Below are 21213 nucleotides of genomic sequence, written 5' to 3' on the forward strand. Positions count from 1 at the left end.
CATGTTTCATCCCCATATTTTTTCTCAAATCCCCAAATTATAGTGCATTTTTCTCAATACCCAATACACTACTCCTACCTAGTGTATTGGGGATAAATGGGGATTTGGAGGCCCTTAGGATTATCCCCACCAATCTCTTTAAAAACACTAATATCAAACAAGGCCTTACGGGATAAAGAAGTTAGAGTGAGTGTGGCGGGAAAAAGAATTGCCTAGCCAGTACGACAGTATTTGGGGCTTGTGTACCTAACGAGAGCGACCGCGTAACCAGACGCACAATCCGAAACACGGCCGTATTCTACACTCTCCCACTCCCGCTGGCACGGAGCATCTGCCCGCGAGTAGAAGTAAATCCAATCCGGCTCGATCGGAGGCGGTTCAGCGATAGCGATAACACATCGACCCGGGCGGGCGGCACCTCACGTTGTTTCCCCGCAGCCTTGTCGTCGGTTCCCTGTACACGCGCCTGCTACCACGGGTCCGGCTCCACCGCACCCGCGCCGTGGCGCTCCCTCACGCTTCCCGACGCATCCACGCACACGTGTCCCCGCCCCGTTCCTCCCCCGCCCTCCCTCCTTCCCCTCCCCCAGTCCGCGCATCCGGCACGCACGCACGGCACACTCGCCTCCCCATCCCTCCCCCCTCCCCTCTTCAAAGACCGCCACTCCTCCCTCCCTCCCACGGCACCCACCCCGAGGCCAGGCAGGGATCCCGAATGCAATCGCGGGCCGCAGCTGCGTAGCCGCCGCGAGGGCTCCACAGCGCGATCGAGGAGGGAGGGGGCGCCGCGAGGGCTAGCTGCGTGGCGCGTGCGTGCGTGCCCCGGGGTTGGATGAGAAGGGCGAGGGCGGCGGCGGCCGAGGAGGATGCGGAAGGCGTACAGGGACTCCCTCAAGGTGCTCGAAGCTGACATCCAGCACGCCAACACCCTGTAAGCGCCCCCCGATTCCGACGCCTCGCCCCCGAATTTCGCCCCCAAATTTGCCCGCTCGCCTCTTTGCCGGTGAGAGGCATCGGTTCATGGCTTCCCGTGGGATGCCCGCCGTGACCGAGCAATGCGGCCTGGGAGAGAGATCGGTCGACCGACCGACCGATCGGTGGGTGGGTGGGTGAACCGCGCGTCGGCGCCTCCGGTTCCTCGGGTGGGTGGGATTCATGGCGGGGGTTGGCCTGGGGTGGCAGTGTTATTATCATTATCCGCGTGCCAACGGGCGGTGGATCAGCTTCAGCAGCGGGAGGAGGAAGAGATCACATGTGTTCCCCATGTCATATAAAAACACTCCGCCCCATGTGTCTGCGTTGTAGGAGTAAATTATACTGCTAATCCTTTAGACGGAAAGGGGGAGGATAAGGCAGCCAGTGTGATTCTGAGTGAGGGAGTGGGATCTCTGACCGCAACTCATCTATCTGTCCTGTGATGCTACATGTTCGTTTGTTTATCCATGCTTTGACGTGCAGGGCGACTGAATTTCCACGGGAGTACGATGGCGCGTGCCTGCAGATGCGGCTCTCCTTCAGCCCCGCCGCGCACATATTCCTCTTCCTGGTGCAGTGGACGGACTGCAGCCTCGCTGGGGCTCTCGGGTTGATGAGGATCCTCATATACAAGGTTCCGTTGCTCGTCCAACTTCGTCATGGCTGTTGGTTCTCTGCTGCTCGTGTATTACTGAGATTGTAGCTTGCAGGTCTACGTCGACGGCACAACCACCATGTCGACCCATGAGAGGAAAGCCAGCATCAAGGAATTCTATGGTATGTGACGAGTTCCTTGTAACTTTAGCCGCTGGTCTGACTATCTCTGCTGCTTGTCTACACGGTCTCTACTGTTTTATTGACCGGAATTGCTATACAGCTGTAATATTTCCTTCTTTGCTGCAACTGCAAAGAGGGATTACTGATATGGAGGACAAGAAGCAGAAGGCCGTGTGCATGGAGAGGTACAGAAGGAGAGATGAAGACGAAGCAACCAGCTTATCTGATGTTGATGCTGAAAGGGAGGAGGAATGTGGGATCTGCATGGAGATGAACAGCAAAGTTGTGTTGCCCAACTGCACACATGCGATGTGTCTCAGATGCTACCAGGACTGGTATGCACACTCTCTCAGCTTCTCCCCATGCGTTTCGTGTGATTGCATTTCAGTGGCGTATAACTCTCCGACACCCCACCAAACATGGAGGCGTTGATAATGTGGTTTTATGGATAGGTTTTCGCCTCTATCTAGCCCCTCATGTTATGTATGTTGGCTACACTCCATATTATTCTTTTGTCCAATGGATGTCTCGTGACGATAATGGAAGTTTACACCCCACAAAACCAAACGTGGAGCTGTTTATAGTGTTGACATGTGGATAAGCTTATGCCTCATTTTCAGGTTGCTTCTCCCCATTCCTACTCTTATAGCCTTATGCACGATATCAAGCCTTCTAAATATGACATCATTTTGATTTCAAGTGGCTAAACAAAACAGGAATAGTACTTTGTGAATGATGCAGCAATTTATTTATGCATCTCCACTACCACGGGTTCCGTCACTCCTGAAATGAGCAACACCCTACAAAGTGGATGTCCAATTTGGAAACTGCAGATAATCTAAAAATGCAGTGACTGACGACTTAAGACTTCTCTGAACTGTATTCTGTTGTTCTTCGCTCTGAACAACATAACTATGTATTCTATTGAGCACGGACTGTCACCTAGTTTTTGGTCCAGTTCATGTACATGCTTTTACACACCATCTGTGCAATCCAGTTCCAGGGATATGATCGTGTAGGCTTAGGCCATACCTACTTTCGCGGGCACAATAATTAGACGCTATGTGGATTCAAGGATATGTTAGCATAGGCTTAGGTCATACTTAGATTTACTTTAGCTGGCCATTCACCAGTTAGAGGCGGTGTGGGTTCTGCAGATCAACGTAGTTTCATGTGTTTGAAAACGCTGATAGTGCCATATGGCGATTCATGTGTTATTTTTTCAACAACTTCCACGTTCCTACAATAGCTGTAATCTATCTGATCTCTTGCAGCACATGCAGAGCTTATCTGGCAGCATAACATTGAATGTTCTCCTATACTTCTGGAGCTGCAATGTAGTTACGACCATTACAACGTCTGTTTGTTGTTCCAAAACAATGCTTTAACCGAAAATATTGTGTGTATTACAGGAACTCGAGGTCACAGTCCTGCCCATTCTGCCGTGACAACTTGAATAAGACTGACCCTGGTGACTTGTGGATTTACGTCGAGGATGATGACGTGGTCGACATGGAGACGGTATCAAGAGAGAACCTCAGACGGCTGTTCATGTACATAAACAAGCTCCCTCTGATCGTGCCTGATGTCATCTTCAGTGTCTATGATTCCCACATAAAATGAATGGCGTGGCACTCCCCTAGTCAAGGTCCTCAGCCAAGTGCCCAGCTCCTTTTAATCTATTTCCGAAGCTCTCAAGCCCTCTGATTTCCATGCTTGTACTCAAGCTCTTCGAAGTCATTTGTAGTCGCAAACCTTTTGTTTGTGCTTTAGATCTTATTTAGTGAGTGCCTGCATGCTTAAGCTAAGCATATCCAGCCAGTTTGTATATATCTCACATGGCTCTGTTAATAGAGAACTGTAGCTTGCCCCGAATGGAGGCAGTGCTGTTTCATATCTTCCCATGTTTTATTCCCCTTTGTATAACTGTCTTCAGGTCTGAGCACTGAAGCTGGTACTTGCTCCTTAAGATTATCCGCACAATACAGCAATTCTTATCAGTTAGCAAGAACTGTTTGTGCTGCAAAATTATACTATTACTGATTAACGGCAGCAAAATTGACATAACACGGGAAAGTTACACTAACGAAGTTGCATTAAATCATATTCTCTTGCTGACAAAGTGATACAACAGCTGCTTGTAACTGAGCTGGTATTATCTGCAAAGAAACTCTGCTTGTTAACTGAGTTCTTCAGCAACAATATTTGCATTTTGGCAATATCTGTTAAGTCTGAAACTGCAAGATCATAATAAGTGAATACATCCACAGGTTTCTTTTACCGACAGTATTGTTTTTTGGGGCCACTTGGAGGTTGGAGCGCAGACATTTCACAGAATGAATAAGCTCAACCCTTGAGTAAAATCAGGAGAGGAAAAAGGCAATTTGAAACTCAGCAACAGGGAAATCGGCCAAGTGAAGAGGCCTTGATGCTCTGATCCTGATCCGGATGATCTCTAGAGATCCATGTACATCCGGTAGGCATTCCTCTGTGCAGAGTAGTAGCCTTCGATGGTGGCGTCAACCTGGAACCCGGCCTTCCGGTAAAGCGCCACCGCGGCCGTCCTTGCCGGGTCGACGTGGAGGGACACCCGCTGGACCCGCCGCCTCCGGCACCTGTCCACGGCGGCCTGCAGCAGCGCCTCGCCCAGGCCCTGCCTCCGGCAGCTCTCCTTCACTGCAGGCACGCACGCGCCAGGAGTTCAGACCAAAAGCTTCGACCGGGCGGGGCGATAAAAATCAGTGCGGGCGGCTCACCGGCGAGTTTGGTGATGGAGGCGCAGAGGGAGGTGGTGCAGGTGTACATGGCGTACCCGGCGACCTCCTCGCCGGACGTCGAGTAGATCAGGCCGGTGTTCCGGCGCTTGAGCTCGTCGTGGAACGAGCGCGCCAGCGACTCGTGCTTCGGGAAGATCCTCTTCTCCAGCCGCACGATGTCGTCGATGACGCGGCCGGCGCGCTCGTGCGAAGGGTCCAGCTCCAGGATCGTCGCATCGGCCGCGCCCGCCGCCATAGCTCGTCACGGATGGGGGAGCGAACGTGGAGCTCCCTTCTGCAATTTCCGTCAGCTTCTTCCCCGATTAGGGCGCGCTTGGTATACGTACGCGGGCATCCCGCATAACATAATATTAGTTTAAATTAAGATAAATCTGATAAAAAATGATAATTAATCTGAGATATTTGATTTGAAAATGGGACGGGTGTCGTTTTAGAACAACGCTAGCAGACCTCGCATGAGGCCGGTCCGCAAAACGCGTTTGCAGTTCGCGCAAAACCGCTTTACGGGCCGGCGCGGGCTGACACAGATGCGGACCTCGCATAATGAACTCGTAAAAAAGTATATTCGCGAAATATACTTTTTATACGGATCGGCTTCTACGGGTTCTGATCTGACGCAGCTCCTTTCGGTCCATAAAATTTAAATTTGTAACTTAGCATTTGGTGCGTGCAGTCGTCGCACTCTATGAGCGGCATCGGCAGGCCATAAAGACGTTGCGTGAGCGCTGAGCCCGGTGGACGGCCGAACGAGTCCATGCCCGCAAACCTTCGGCGGCGGCGGGCAGACGAACCCCTGCCTGCATGCGGCGATGCGCCCTTACCTGGGCTGTCGGAGAGGCTCCCCGACCACTCCATCGCCTGGGGCAGCAACCGGCGGCCAGAAAAAGCCAAATCCGGCGGCCCGCAATGAAGTGCCGCAGATTTGCAAATCTGGCGGCCCGTCGACGCAAGGGGCAGGGAGGGGAGACCTCGTGCGTGTGGCGGCCTTTCGGCGTGCTCCTGTCGGCTGCTGTCGCCGGAATCTTGGGCGGCGGTCGCCTGCGGTGCGAGGGGGAAGAGGAGCGGTGGTTGGTGGGAGAAAGCGCGGGATGAAATGTCCCCTCACCAACCGCTTCCGTTTATATGCATGGCACCACAGCCGCGAGTGAGAAACCCGCGTTTTTCTGTGTTGGGGTCGGGAGTTTGCCGCGCCCCCTAATTTTTTTTATGGGTCGGAGCGGGATGCGGGGTCTGATCGGGCTGGTTTTTTCGCCCTGACCCGCATTTTAACGGTTATTTTACGGGTCGGGACGGGATGTGGGATCTACTAGAGTTGCTCTTCCATCCTTAGCTATAGGTGTAACTTAATAAAGAAATATAAAATTTATAAATGTATCTTACCGTGTATATATTTTACAGGTGTATTCTATAGAAAAAGGTATCCTAAGCAGGTTATTAGAGCATCGCCATGAGACCTGCGCATGCGTGACGCGAAAAAACATATAACATCAAAATAGTGTTTTTGCGTGCGTGCTAACTTTTTTAGACGTTGTAAAATTTAACATGCAGCAGCACTTCAATAAACGCGGTAAAAATACAACGCACATTTAAAAATACATAAAAAAGCAAATACTAAAACAAAAATTCATTTTCAAGGCCGGCCGCATCTGCATCCGTGCTGAATAAAAAAGGCAAATACCATTTTTATTTGGATGGTAGATAATTTGATGCCTCAGGCCCGCTTCAATTTTTAAATTATTCGGACATCTCAACAGCTCCGGGCAAAAAAGATAAATTTGCGGTCTAAGGTTTACTGTTCATGCACTATTTTGATCCGTTTTATCTTTCTTGGTGAGAGCTGCTCATATGTTCAAATAATACATAACTTAAAACAAACCTGAGACATCAAATTATTTATCGTCCAATTTTTCTTAAAAAAATTCTACTATTTATTTTGATTTTTTTTCTAACCGGGTGCACATGAGCCTCGACACCAAACATACTAAAATTCAAATAGTTCATAGACAAGCATTAACATTCAAATACAAACTAACAACCAAATTCAAGTTCATATAATATGCTAATGAAATAACGTATACCTAGACTACCACTCCTTCTCGGTGTTGTAGTCCGTCGACGACAGCATCACGTCCTCCCATCGAGAATCATTTGAGTCCCAGGTCGTGTCTGGGTTGTCTATCTCGGAAATCGCCACTCGTTCTCGATGGTGACGTCCTTCGGGAAGCGCTCGCACCAATCCACCATGCTGGCCTCGCCCCTCTCGGCGATCGCGAGGCGGTGCTCCCGATTTCGCTGGACGCGGCGGTCCTCCTCGATTACCAGACGCGGGGGAGGTGCGACATCCTGCGCTTGCTGGCATGTGAACACGTCGTGGAAGTTTATATGTGCGTGAGTCCGCCTGAGGCGGCACGCCGCTACGTCGTACGCACGGGCAGCCTCGTGGGCGGTCTCTAACATGTCGATCCTGAGGCGCGTGTCGTCGGAGGGGATCTCCGCGTAAAACACGACGGATGGATGGGCGCGAACGCTGCGAAAGTTGGAGCTTTCTGGGGGCGTGGCGGCATGGCGGGGTGCAGCGATGACGAGGCGCTGGAAGAGGCGGGAGGAGAAGGCGCGGTGGCGAAGCACAGGAAGAAAGTGCGGCGGCAAGGGAGCGCGGCATGGAAAGTGGCGGTTGGAGAGCGCGTGCACGGTGCGGAATTTATAACGCGCGCTGCTGCTTTTCCCCCACGCGCAAATTTTTGTTTTTGCTCGCCATCGTTTTGCGCATTCACTAGAGCGCGTCACGCGACCGTTCGTGTGCCGAAACATCGGTTTTTACCGTGCACATTATTTTTGACGCGTTTGTTGAAGATGCTTTTAGAAAATTAGTAGACCCAGCAGCACAAACGTGAAATTGTTCCGATGGACTAATCCACATACTATGGACATATTTTCCTATATACTCCCTAGATGCGATGAAAATGTATATATATGAAGTGAAGTCAAAATGCATTAAAAAATTGCAAGCCACCATTTGTTCTTTTTAATTACCAACCCTCAATGAGCTAAGTACATGTAGTAATTAAGGAGACCAGATGTAGATTGTTATTGGTCTTGATTACCGTGTGATGATTTAAAATGCATTGAAAAAATAGAAATGTATACTTTTTTGTGAATAAATTTTAAAGCCATATATACGTTTTTCATCGGGCGGATGGAGTATTAAGTACCACATGTCCTTACAAACACACCTTTACAAAAAAAGGAATACATTTAAAATATTAGGAGTGTCGAAGTCTTCTTCCTCCTGCAGTGACAACAACGAGAGCATGATCATAGCTCTGATCCTCTATCCGCGGATTGATGCGACATAAAATTTACGGGTTGCCGTTGGAGATGGCCTTAGGGTATGTTTGGTTTCAATCACCAAGTGGAACGACATGGGCTGGATCCGTGACACGAGCTAGTTCCTACGTTTGGTACAGAGCTGGAACGTGAACCAAGTGGTTCTCGTTGTGCGAATATTTTGGATATATTCGGAACACGTCGATACCTCCAAATCGGAGGAATCACGCGGAACAGGTCGCGCTTGCCTCTCACGCCGTTGAAAGCCAGAAACCATGTCCCTCTTTTCTCTCTCGGGTCTGCCTCCCCCTCGTCTCTCCCCTCCCTTCCTCTGCTCACTCATAGCTGCAAACCTCTGATCTGGACAACAATCGATTTGGGGGGGGGGGGGGTCACTGGCGCAGCTTGGTGGGGGGCAACCTAGGCCATGCCCCCAGCTCAAAATAAAATAAGCATGTATCTATTTATATTAGACCTATTTTTTTACTACAAATCAATTGAAAATAATGAGGTTTGCCCCCCTCCCATCATTTTTCGCTCAAGCTCCGCCACTCGGGGCGGTGGTTGCTGGCAACGGCTACACCCTAGACCATCCTCTTCATCGCCAATTTCATGATGCTCTTCATCGTTCGTGAGTAATCTCGTCGTAGGCTTGCTGGACGGTGATGAGTTGGATGAGATCTATCATGTAATCGAGTTAGTTTTGACGGTGATTGATCCCTAGTATCCACTATGTTTTGAGATTGATGTTGGTACTACTTTGCCATGCTTAATGCTTGTCACTAGGGCCCGAGTGCCATGATTTCAGATCTGAACCTATTATGTTGTCGCTAATATATGTGTGTTTTAGATCCTATCTTGCAAATTGTAGTCACCTACTATGTGTTATGACCCGGCAACCCCGGAGTGACAATAGCCGGAACCACTCCCGGAGATGACCATAGTATGAGGAGTTCATGTATGCACCAAGTGTTAATGCGTTGGTCCAATTCTTTATTAAAAGGAGAACCTTAATATCCCGTAGTTTCCGTTAGGACCCCGCTGCCACGGGAGGGATGGACAATAGATATCATGGAAGTTCTTTTCCCTAAGCACGTATGACTACATACGGAATACATGCCTACATTAGATTGACGAACGGGAGCTAGTTACATATCTCCCCGTGTTATAATTGTTACATGATGAATCACATCTGGCATACTCATCCATCACCGATCCACTGCCTACGAGTCTTTTACTACTGGTCCTTGCTACGTTACTTTGTCGCTACTACTGTTGCTACTGATGTTACTCTGCTGCTACTGGTTACTGCTGTTACTTGCTGCTGCTGTCACTACTGCCGTTCCTTGCTACTGCTGTCACTACTGTTGTTACTTGTTACTTTGCTGCTACTTGTTGCAAGACTTTTCTAGGCGCCATTGATACAACAAGTTAGGAATAGTCTGCCGTCAAGAGACCTTTTTCTAGCACCGTTGCTATCATACCACTTTGCTACTGATACTTTTGCTTGCAGACACTAATCTTTCAGGTGTGGTTGAATTGACAACTCAGCTGCTAATACTTGAGAATATTCTTTCGCTTCCCCTTGTGTCGAATCAATAAATTTGGGTTGAATACTCTATCCTCGAAAACTGTTGCGATCCCCTACACTTGTGGGTTATCAAGACTATTTTCTGGCGCCGCTGCCGGGGAAGCACAACTATATTCTCTGAGTCACTTGGGATTTACGTATGCTGATCACTATGAAGAATCTAAGAGATCCAAGAACTAAAGTCTTGCCCTCCACTACGAGGACAGGTAAGGAACTGCCATCTAGCTCTGCACTTGATTCACCTTCAATTATGAGTAAGTTTGCGACACCACCTCCTGTTAGAAATCTTGATATGTCGCTTGTGCTTGATGATGCTACTTCTGCTGCCCATGATGGTTATGATGATGCTATGCTTGATACTATGCCTGATGATTCTATGCTTGATACTATGCCTGATGATGCTATGCTTGATACTATGCCTGATGATGCTATGCTTGATACTATGCCTGATGATGCTATGCTTGATACTGCTTTGCCACTTGGTGCATTCCTTGATGCACAAATTGCTAGAGTTGCTACTAGATGTGATGATACTTCTGAAACTGCTGATACTATTGAAGTAGAACCTGCTATTTTGCCTGCTAGAACTAGCTCTCCTATGCCTGAATTGCCTGATATGTCTGATACGCGTTATGTTATGGAGGGAGAGATAGCTGAGGACTTTCTTGCGTGTAAGGATAGCTATGATGTTGAGAAATTACTATGCAAGTGGAAAGAAGAATCTCTGAACGCTAGGATGAAATACGACCCGAAGTTTGCCACTTCGCCTATCTTTGTGACCGACAAGGATTATGAATTCTCTGTCGACCCTGAGTTAATCACTCTGGTCGAATCTGATCCTTTTCACGGTTATGAGTCTGAAACGGTTGTAGCCCATCTTACCAAACTGCACGATATAGCCACCCTATTCGCTAGTGAGGAAAAGATCCGCCACTACTATATCCTCGAGCTATTTCCTTTCTCGCTAAAGGATGATGCTAAGACCTGGTTCACTTCTCTTGCTCCTGGTCATGTGCGTAGCCCCCAGGATATGGTCTACTACTTCTCTGAAAAATATTTCCGTGCCCATAAGAAGCAAGCTGCCTTGCAGGAAATATACAACTTTGCTCAAGCTGAAGAAGAGAGTCTCCCACAAGCTTGGGGGAGGCTCATCCAGCTACTGAATGCTTTACCTAATCACCCTCTTGAGAAGAATGAAATACTTAATATCTTCTATAATGGACTTACTGATGCTTCTAAAGACCACCTAGATAGCTGTGCCGGTAGTGTTTTTAGGGAACGAACCGTAGAACAAGCTGAGATTCTATTGAATAACATCTTGTGCAATGAGAATGCTTGGACTATTCCCGAACCACCTCCTAAGCCAACTCCGAAGAAAAGAGGTATTCTATTCCTCAGTCCTGAAGATATGCAAGAAGCTAAGAAATCTATGCGAGAGAAAGGCATTAAATCTGAAGATGTCAAAAATCTACCACCTATCGAAGAGATCCATGGTCTTGATAACCCGATACAGGTAGTAGAAGTAAATTCTCTGCGTAGGTTTGATGAGAGTGATATTCCTTTTGATAAACCTGCTATCCTATGCCTGGATGAATTCGATAACTTTGTCGCCAAACAACAAAGTTTCAATGATTATGTTAGCAGACAATTGGAACAGAATGCTCGTATGCTTAGTCATTTAAGTGCTTGTGTAGACAGAAATGTCAATGATCTTAAACTTCTGAGTAAACATGCCTCTATGGTTACTACTCAGGTAGAACAAGTACTTCAAGCTCAGAATGACTTGCTCAATGAGTTGAATGACAATTCTGTCAGAGTCGTCACTAGAGGCGGTAGAATGACCCAGGAACCCCTGTATCATGAGGGTCATCCGAAGAGAATTGAACAAGATTCTCATGGAGTTAGCACTGATGCACCTAGTCATCCTAGGAAGAAGAAGAAAGATGATAGGAACATGCATGCTAGCAACCCTGCTACACCTGAGAGTCCAGACGATTCCTCTGTCTATGATGCTGAAACACAATCTGGTGATGAACATGAGCCTAATGATAATACCAATAGTGATGTTCATGATGATGCTCAACCTAGCAATGAAAAGGATGTGGAGGTTGAACCTTTTGATCTTGATAACCCACTACCTAAGAATAGAAGATATGATAAGAACGATTTCACTACTAGGAAGCATGGTAAAGAAAGGGAACCATGGGTTCAGAAACCCGTGCCCTTTCCTCCCAAACCATCCAAGAAAAAGGATGACGAGGATTTTGAGCGCTTTGTTGAAATGATCAGACCTGTCTTTCTGGAAATGTGTTTGACAGATATGCTCAAAATGTCTCCGTATGCTAAGTACATGAAAGATATTGTGACTAATAAGAGGAGGATACCTGAGGTTGAGATTTCCACCATGCTCGCTAATTATACCTTCAAGGGTGGAACTCCCAAGAAACTAGGTGATCCCGGTGTGCCCACTATACCTTGCTCCATTAAAGGCAACTATGTTAGAACTGCGTTATGCGACCTTGGAGCCGGTGTTAGTGTTATGCCTCTCTCTCTTTATCATAGGCTTGAACTGGCTAAGTTGACACCCACTAAAATCTCTCTGCAAATGGCCGACAAATCAACTGCTTTCCCTATCGGCATTTGTGAGGATGTGTCTGTTGTGGTTGCTAACGTTACTATATTAACGAACTTTGTTATCTTGGATATTCCCGAGGACGATGCCATGGCGGTCATCCTCGGAAGACCCTTTTAAACACTGCAGGGGCTGTTATAGATTGCAACAAAGGAAATGTCACTTTCCATGTCAACGGTAACGAGCATACAGTGCACTTTGCAAACAAACAATATCGAGTACATTGCATCAATGCTATCGAAAAGACTTCATCGATTCTTATTGGGAGCTTTGAATGCCCTATTCCTCGTGTCAAGATGAAGTATGATTTGCTTGTTGGGGAGATACACATCCCCATTGAGGTGACCTAGTGACTAATCGAAAATTCTCCATTCTCTTTCATGATTTGAAAAGGTTTGTCGAGGAGACTTGATCAACCCCATTGACGGATTTCTTTCGATGACCATGAGATGGATGAATCAAGGAGTCACAAACCTCTGTTTTAAGCTTTCACCTTCGGTTGCTTAGAAGAAAAATGATAGATTTAGTTTAGTCTTCCCTGTTTTCCGTTTTAGCGTCCGGTAGAAATTAACCCGAAAATAAAAGTTCTCCGAACGTCCTGAAAATCAAGTATGATTTTTTCTGGATTTTTTGAAAAATACTGAGACGAAGAGCTTGTCTGGGGGCTGTACCACTGGGCCACAAGCCCTAACAGCGCGGGCACCCCCCTGGCCGCGCCACCTAGGCTTGTGGGGCCCACAGGCACCCCCTGCACTCATTCTTGCTCTCATCTGGTTCTCCTACCTCCAGAAAAAAATCATTTCGCAGCTCAAACCCGTGTTCTTGCTCCTCTTGCTGGGATTTTTGATCTCTTTGCTCAAAGCACCATTCTCCGAACTGTTTTGGGGAAATTACTCCTTGGTAAGTGACTCCTCCATTGGTCCAATTAGTTTTTGCTCTAATGCCTTATACTCCGTGTATTTTTGCTGCCTTGGTAACCATGTTCTTGAGCTTTGCATGCTAATTTTAGCTGGTCCCAAGTAGTTTTGATGCGTAATATGGCCTCTAGGCACTTGTGGGAGTAGTTGCTACAAGTTTAGTTGAACCTTGTTCACCTTTCCTTTGGGACACTGAAAATTTCAGAGAAGGAAGATGTTCATGAGAAACTTTCATGGTGGTTCCTTAAGCAAGAGAGGTCCCCGTCTTGCGATTCGGGAGCCTGATCCTTACCAACCAAGGGACGCGCAGGTACAACCATGTGAATGGCCTTCTGATGAATTTATGATTGAGGGAGGTTTCAAAGATGAGTTTGATGCACTTGTTCGCAACGTCGGACTCGAAGAATTCATCTCCGATAAATGTGAACAATATGTTGCTCTCACTGCCTCTTTTGTTCGTAGATTCAAATTTTCAGTTGGCCGTGACACATCGGTACTGTTTGATCTCTATGACAAATCGTATACCATGGATTTAGAGGATTTTAATAGAATTTGCAAAATACCTACTTGGGGTAGCCTCAATGATCCTCCTAAATCCTCGGTTAGAGATTTTTCTCTGCTATTACTCTTGGAGAAACTAGAGACATTACGCAAGCTACCATGGGGAGTATTAATTTTCCTGCCTTGCATTACTTTGCCCTCTTCATAGGCAGATGCATTAATGGCAAGATTGAGCATTGTCACCTCTGTGCATTCGGCCTTAGTATCCTTAAGAGCGAAGTGACGGGTGACAAGAGTTTCATCATGGGAGCTATAATAGCAAGGAGGCTGAATAAGAATGATAATGAAGGGGATTTCTTTGGTGGGATCTATGCCACTTGCATAACAAATTGTCTTGGAGTACCCATCCGCGAAGGAGATCCCCTGCTCCATACAGCTTTCCTTGACCGCGTCGCTTTGAGACGCTACCAGTTCCTTGAGAGGGATGACGAATCCCTCCTATACCGTTTGATATTTAACCGACAACGTGTTTTCCATATTACCCTTCCTGCACCTGCCTTCTTTGACTTTCAGGTAAAACGGAGATAGTACATAACCAGAGGAGAGGCAGAGGAGTATGAGAGGGAGTCAAAGGCTGCTCGTCTCCGTGAGGCAGCTATTCAGGCAGTGGCTGCAGCGCTCCCGTATAACCCCCATTATGATTTTGGGTTTCGCCAGGACCATACTTGGGAGTAGACCAACTTAGTCAAAAGCCTAAGCTTGGGGGAGTACGTGTTTCTCACCGACTTTACATTCTTGCTTATGCTTTCACTTTGTTAGCCGATGTTCACACTTTGCCACTGTATCATCCATGCTAGTTTATTTTCTTTTTCTTGTTTTCTTTTCGTGTGTCTATCTAGTTTGAGAAAACCCAAAAAGATTTTCTTTTTCTTCTTTTTCTTGTTGGGAGCTTTCCCGTGTAGATAGTTTCCTTTTTCTTTGGGCCAAGGTAGAATACCATGGTTACAATGTTTAGTGGCTCTTGCATGCATACCTGTTTAGCTTTCAAAGAGCCATATTACTTTGTCTTCTCCTTTGTGTTTGCGTGCAGATTCCAGCATAGTCCAATGCACGAGCTGTTAGAGCATATATCTCCATATGTGGTTTTGGTAATTGATGACAATTCCTATGGGCTAATGGTTGCCTTAAGTTATATTTATAGGATTTGTCCGTAGGCACTTCTTGAATTCCATCTGTTGGGTTCAAGGAGTTTATATGATGACCAAGATGGTATTCAAGGTATTATCCAACGAATGATCATAGAGACACTAGGTTGATCAAGATCTCAGACAAAGAGTAAATCAAGATGATCAACACACAAAGCGTATAAGATGTACCGAGAGGGATCAAGTGATCCCATGGTATGGTAAGCATTGTCCATTACGTGTATGTGTACTAACCCATGGTCTTTGTGAGAGTCCTATGTGGGGGTTAGGTGTGCTTCCATGGGCTTGCGTCAAAAGGAAGATCTCATACAACCCATGAAGGATGACGTCAAGTGGTGATCATCATCAAGATTGTGGTGTGCAAGTTCAAGTGGATCAGCACGAATATATCATTGAAACTATTGTTAATGATCATGTGTTGATAAGGACAAGCTCATATGCTAACAAGGACAAGATCAAGATAAGCATTCCTGAGCACTACATGCTTGATTCTTGTGGATGTTCACATGATGGACAAATGAAGATGAATACATAAGCTAGGCTTTCCACATTGTGTATGGGAGAGCTGCTTGAAGACTTCATCATGTCTTGCTTTCAACTTGAGCCTAAAAGGAACAACAACATCAAGCTCAAGTGAAAGGGCTAACTCAAAGGTATCAGTTCCTTTGACGTTAGTGGTGCGGAGTGATGATCAGCGAATAAAAGTATACACTCAAGTATGGATCATCGGTACCCCTTTTATAATTCTTGAGTCTTTAGGGATCCCACACTATTAAGAGGGGATCACAGGTTTTGTGATGAACTTGCTCAAACTAGATATCCACTATTCTGCTCTTACCACATCTCCACTGCTCTGCTGTTATCAGAAAACAGGACCAGTGCCTCGGACATCCGGCCTCCTCCGGACGTCCGAGGCCGGGACATCCGGCCTCCTCCACACGTCTGAGGCCCGAACATCAGGCCTCCTCCGGACGTCCGAGGCCCGGACGTCCGACCAGCTTCGGAAATCCGGAACTATGCACCAGAGAAACTTGAGCCATATAACTCGGACTTCCGGCTCCCTCTGGACGTCCGAGGGCCGGCCGTCCGACCAGCTTCGGTAATCCGGAGCTTTGCACCAGAGAAACTTGAGCCATATAACTCGGACTTCCGGCTCCCTCCGGACGTCCGAGGGCCGGACGTCCGACCAGCTTCAGAAATCCGAAGCTTTTCACCAGAGAAACTTGAGCCATATAACTCGGACTTCCGGCTCCCTCCGGACGTCCGAGGGCCGGACGTCCGCCCCCTTTCAGAAATCCGGAATCTTGCACCAGAGAAGTTTGAGTCGAATAACTCGGACTTCCAGTCTTCTCCGGACGTCCGGTGCCTGTTCAACTCCACAGTGGTTCGAGATATATTTACAGCCCTCGGACGTCCGACCCATGTCGGACGTCCGACCCCTTGTGGACGCCCGGACATCCGTGAACTGCCGGATGTCCGACCCCTGTGTGACTTAAAGTGTCCCCAACGGCTGTTTTTCTCTCCCCACTATAAATACCCCCTCCCACTTCGTGAGAGGGGGCCCCAACACAGCCTTATCCTCATAATAACTCATTTCGACCTCACACACATTTGCTCACACCAAATCTTAGATCCCAAGAGCATTTGTGAGCCCCTTTGAGAGTTGTTCCAATCAAAAGATAGATCGTCTCCCTCTCCTTCTCTCAACCCAAGCTATTTGTGATTTGAGCAAGTTTTGAGCATTCCCCGTGATCTTGTTACTCTTGGAGGTTGGAGACTCCTAGGCAGTAGGAGTTCTTCGGAGAGGAATGAATCTGTGTGATTACCCCCGGAAAAGTTTGTGAGGGTTTGGAAGCCACCTCAAAGGCTTACCACTAGTGGTTGAGAAACGCCTTCGTGGTGTTATCTCAAAGGGAGAATAGGGTGAGCTTTCATGGCGTTGGTGTGCCTTCGTGGTAACATCCACCTCTCTAACGGTGACTAGCTTCCCTCCAAGGAAGTGAACATCGGGATACATCTTCGTCTCAGTGACCTTGGTTATCCTTAACCCTAACTCCTTACTTGTGGTTTAGTTGTGTTACTTGAGCATACATACATTGCATATCGTTTGTGCTCGTTATATTGTGTTGGCTATTTCTTGTACAAGATTAATCATTCAAGCATACCTTCTATATCCACACGTTCACACTTGCAGCTTTTGATATATCGTGTGCTAGTGTGATCTAGTATCTTGTGTCGTTCACCTATTTGTCGTGTGATATAGCTCAAGTAAGTTTGTGTAACTTACTTGCGCTTGTTAGTAACTATATTGTGTCCATCTTGGTAGATCGTGTTGTTGATACACGTTGCAGTGCCTAGTGCATTTAGGATTTGTGCTTGACAAGTATCCTCTTAGTTTATTTCCGCATTAGGTTTAAGCCAAATCTGAAGAAGTTTTTAAATAGCCTATTCACCCCCCCTCTAGGCGTCATCGAGGTCTTTTCTATTGGTATCAGAGCTAGGTCTCTCTTTAATTAGGTTTCACGACCTAGAGAGTATCGATGTCGACTATTGGATTAGTGCACAATGGCACCTTTGACTTTGATGGCACAAATTATACCCTATGGAGAATCCGTATGCTTCATCACTTTCGGTCCATGGGCCCAAATACTTTACGAATTGTTCTTGTATGGATTGCCGACAAAAAGGATGATGCATCTTCAGCTACTAATGAAATGTGTCTTGATTGTGAGGCTTTTCTTGCCATTCATCGAACCATAAGTCCTGAAGTGTTTAAGTCTATCTTGACTTGCAAGTCAGCTCATGAAGTTTGGACTAAAATTGAAGATATATATGGTGGGTCCAATCTTGATGAAGACAATATTATGATGAGGGAGTTGGTGCATGAGCTCTTCACTCTTTTCGATCATAAAGAGTCCACCACTACTTCCATATCCGATTGCTTGCACACCTCAGCATCTGCAATCTCACAAGGTAATGACATGGTGAGTGAAGAAATATATGTTGATGAAAATGTCATAGCCTCTATGGACATGAGCATATCTAGCACCACACATAGTGTAAATTATTGTGCTGATAGGTCATGCATTTCACCTAAAGATCCCTCGACAAATGTCTGTGGTGATATGTCTGCTCTCCCGTGTCCTCTTGATCAAAATATCTTGTTTCTCCCTAGTTGTTCTATGACTAATAATTTAGGGGAAATCAAGAAATATGAAGCACTTTTGACTAATGAAGAATCTGATACACGGATCTTCAGAAATGGCGACTCCCACCTCCCACCGCGGCGACCCAATGGCGATCTGGAACTCTAGCCGGCATATCCTCCATCCTCGCCACTCCTCTGCTCAGGTGAACCTTCCCGACCCTCCTCACGTGGTTGTGCATGGCTTGCATGGTGGTTCTACGTTGGATCTGGATTTTTTGCACGGTTTGGCTTTCTCTGATGAGGTTTATCGCCACTCTGGTATTACGGTGCACCCTATGAAGCACCGCCGCCCTTTCATCATGGTGATTTCCTTTGGTCGTCATGTGTTCCGTCTTTCGACTGACACAGTCGCCGCAGCTCTGGAATCGGTGATTGGAGGATCGACTATTGAGTTTCGTGTCTCTCAAGTCATAGGTTTGGTTTTCTCATTCAAAGTCTCCTGCATGCAAGTTGGTTTTCACATTCTGGATTTACGTTCTTTCAAGTGTTCAAGTTTTAAGTGCTTCTTCCATCTATGGGGACATGGAGGTCCTAATTGGCGTCGGGAATTTGCTCTGTGGAAGAAGCAATGTGATGCTGAATGGATTATTGTGAGTCCTTCTAAGAGGAGAGCCTCTTTAGGTCTGATGGCCATGCATTCCAGACCCCTCAAGTCTTCACTTAAATCTGGATCTTCTGTTCGTAAGAAGCTAACTTTTGCATCCCTTCAGCAATATGAGGTTTGCAAGGGCTACAGATATCCTGTTTCCCATGATGAGCTAATCACGCTTGAACAGGCTGGTTATTCGGTGCCTTCTCCTGAACGTGTCATCATCTCAGCACCACCGCCGGCGGAACTCCGGTGGACGATAGCCACGCCACATATTACGTTTGGGATAGTTTCTCGCCAAGTTTCATCTCCCGGATCTCCCGGCGATGACTTTCAAATTGCCAAATTAATCGGAACTTCTCCCGTGCAACAAGGAGCCACATCTGATCCCACCGAGATTCATGGTATTTTGAATGATGAGAATCAATTCTTGGTGGCAAGTTTGGATTCTGGGCCTATTTCCACTCTCATTAATGAGTGTGTTGAGGTTACCTCTTTCTCTGGGCCCGAGCCTAACCGCTCGATGGATATTCCCTCCTCTCAGGAGGCCCATCTGGCCTTTGATGAACTCATTAATAGCATGGTTGAGGAAATCTTTTCTTGCTCAATTTGCAACGCTCGGGGCCATCTAGCGGCGAACTGCACGGCTTCGCCTGGATGCGCTGACAACACTGTGGGCCACACACGATCTAGAGGAGCCTCTTTTATGCGTAATAATTGTGTGACTTGGAACTGTAAGAGACCCACCACCTCCCCTGTCGCTGATATCTCGGGAACTGCTGATACTCTCGGCGAAACAGCAAGCCCCGCGGCACAGTTCTGTCCTATCTCATCGCCGTCGCCTCCTCGAACTCCCTCTGAGACGCCACCGGTCACTCCGCCACCGCCTCCCACAATGGCGAACTTTGAGCTTGATCCCGAGTTCTTCCTCCCGCCTGGCCACAATATCATCGATGAAGGACCCGACCGGCTGCCTCAGACCTACACCACGCCTGCGGTCCCCATCACCAGACGTCATGAGCGCTTTGTCATCGCTGACATCCACCCAGCACCACCGGCTGACAACGTGATTCAGGTACGACAAGAAGTTGCTGCTCTTCTTCTTCACCAAGGGTTGCATGTTCGGTCTGCCCAACCTTGGATTGAGGGTGTTGGATTGTTTGAGCTCCGAGATGCGGCAGAAAGCTATGCTGTGGTCCACATGGTTCCGCAGGAAGTTGCTCATAACTCTGTCGTGCGCTTCCTGCGTCACGATCAGGGTCTTGGTTTCCGTGGCCAAGAGGGTTTTCGTCAGGGCTGTCTCATGATTTTGGGGGTCCCGCTAGACTTCCGTAACACTGAAGATCTCCGGGCTGCTGTCAATACCTTTGGGGAGTTTCACCATTGGGTCAGTGATGATCCTTACTTGGTTCGCTCTATTGTGTTTGCTGCGTTCCCAGATGACCGGCTGGTCCCTCGCAGTATCAACTTCTCTGAATATGCTGCTTGGGGAGGCGCCAAGGTTTCATGGTCTGCTCCGGTATACATCCTGGGTGCGGCGGCTGCTGAGATTCTGCCTAATGATGAGGATCCCATGCCCCTCAATGGCAACCCTCACCCGCTCCCTGGACATCTTGTTCACGATAATCTGCAATTTGCTCTGCCCCCATATCCTGCGCTAGGCTGGAATGCGGTACCGCTGGCGCCTGGAGACCCAGGTCCTGCTGCTGATGGCGGAGGTTGGGGTCAGCCGCCTGCTGCTGCTGATGACGGAGGTTGGGGTCAGCCGCCTGCTGCCGCTGATGGAGGTGGATGGGAACCTGAAGCGGCCCCGGAAGCACCTGCTGTTGATCCTATTCAGGATCAAGAGTCCATGGTGATTGATCAGCCGAGTCCGTCTTCCTCGGATTCGGTTCATGAGCTGGTGGACCTTGACCCTCAACCGCAGGGTGACATGGAGGTGGAACCGGCTGCTCAAGAACCACCGCTGGCTAATCCTGATGCCCCTGATGCTGACATGCCACTGGCTGCCTCGGACAATGATGCTGAGCCAGAGGAAGATGTGCCTGTGATGGAAGAGGCGCATGATGACAATCCTCTGGCAATTATCCTATACAAACCCCCCATTCAGAGTGACAACATCTTTGTTGGGGCTTCTAGGGTTGTGTATGGGCCTCCTCTGCCGCCTGTAATGTCCTGGGCACGTACCTTTGGTGCTCTTATGGGGGCTGCTACTGCTATGCACGTACCTCGTCAACTGCAGATGCCAATTCTGGAGCCCATTATGATCCCCAAGCGATCCTGGGCAGTGGCTTTCGACACTGACGCTCCAGAACCTCCTCTATCAGAGTCTGCTAGTACCTCTCTCTCAATGCATGAGGTAATCCCTCTTAGTCCTTCTTCATCTACAGAGGACTTATCTTTTCGTTCTCCTGCTCCATCCAAGAAGGGGACCCGCAAGAAGGCCACTGCAGTTGTTGACTCCTCGATCCGTCGATGTACTCGCGGCTCCATCAAGCGAGATGGCTTCAAGCCAATTTTGCAGGAGCTGCCTGCGCATGTCCCCAAGATGAGGAAGCCCAAGGCCAAGCCAATGTCCTCTACATCGCAGGAGACTGAGGATGTTCAAGTACCTCCTGCCACTCCTATCCTAGTGATTCAGGAGGTGGGACAGTCACTCGGCATAGCCCCTGAGAAGCTTACGGTGGATCGACTTATGGAAGATCCTGCTGATT

At 47.8% G+C, this 21213-nt stretch overlaps 2 protein-coding genes across 2 annotated transcripts; one reads left to right on the plus strand and one right to left on the minus strand.

Annotated features, from left to right (window-relative positions):
• The first annotated feature begins 664 nt into the window (after window positions 1–664).
• On the plus strand, window positions 665–3648 carry LOC123433081 (E3 ubiquitin-protein ligase AIRP2-like). The gene is made up of 5 exons (XM_045115432.1): window positions 665–931; window positions 1459–1609; window positions 1686–1752; window positions 1853–2087; window positions 3165–3648. The coding sequence occupies exons 1-5, from the start codon at window positions 867–869 to the stop codon at window positions 3373–3375; spliced, it is 729 nt and encodes a 242-aa protein (XP_044971367.1). The 5' UTR covers window positions 665–866; the 3' UTR covers window positions 3376–3648.
• Window positions 3649–3829: 181 nt separating this feature from the next.
• LOC123433097 (mycothiol acetyltransferase) lies at window positions 3830–4852 on the minus strand. Its single transcript, XM_045115433.1, has 2 exons — window positions 4509–4852; window positions 3830–4428 (listed from the first exon to the last, which is right to left on the minus strand). Exons 1-2 carry the CDS (start codon window positions 4762–4764, stop codon window positions 4208–4210), a joined length of 477 nt encoding a protein of 158 aa, XP_044971368.1. The 5' UTR covers window positions 4765–4852; the 3' UTR covers window positions 3830–4207.
• Window positions 4853–21213: the final 16361 nt, after the last annotated feature.

The sequence above is a fragment of the Hordeum vulgare genome, chromosome 1H (assembly GCF_904849725.1).
Source record: "Hordeum vulgare subsp. vulgare chromosome 1H, MorexV3_pseudomolecules_assembly, whole genome shotgun sequence".
Classification (NCBI taxonomy): domain Eukaryota; kingdom Viridiplantae; phylum Streptophyta; class Magnoliopsida; order Poales; family Poaceae; genus Hordeum; species Hordeum vulgare.

What these genes read in the sequence shown, in the direction of transcription:
- LOC123433081 (XM_045115432.1), top strand. Translation starts at nt 867, where the DNA reads ATGCGGAAGGCGTACAGGGACTCCCTCAAGGTGCTCGAAGCTGACATC. An exon ending in TGAGGATCCTCATATACAAG is followed by an intron (nt 1,610 to 1,685) that starts GTTCCGTTGCTC and finishes TGTAGCTTGCAG; the next exon opens with GTCTACGTCGACGGCACAAC. An exon ending in CAGCATCAAGGAATTCTATG is followed by an intron (nt 1,753 to 1,852) that starts GTATGTGACGAG and finishes ATTGCTATACAG; the next exon opens with CTGTAATATTTCCTTCTTTG.
- LOC123433097 (XM_045115433.1), bottom strand. Translation starts at nt 4,764, where the DNA reads ATGGCGGCGGGCGCGGCCGATGCGACGATCCTGGAGCTGGACCCTTCG. An exon ending in CTCCATCACCAAACTCGCCG is followed by an intron (nt 4,429 to 4,508) that starts GTGAGCCGCCCG and finishes GCGTGCCTGCAG; the next exon opens with TGAAGGAGAGCTGCCGGAGG.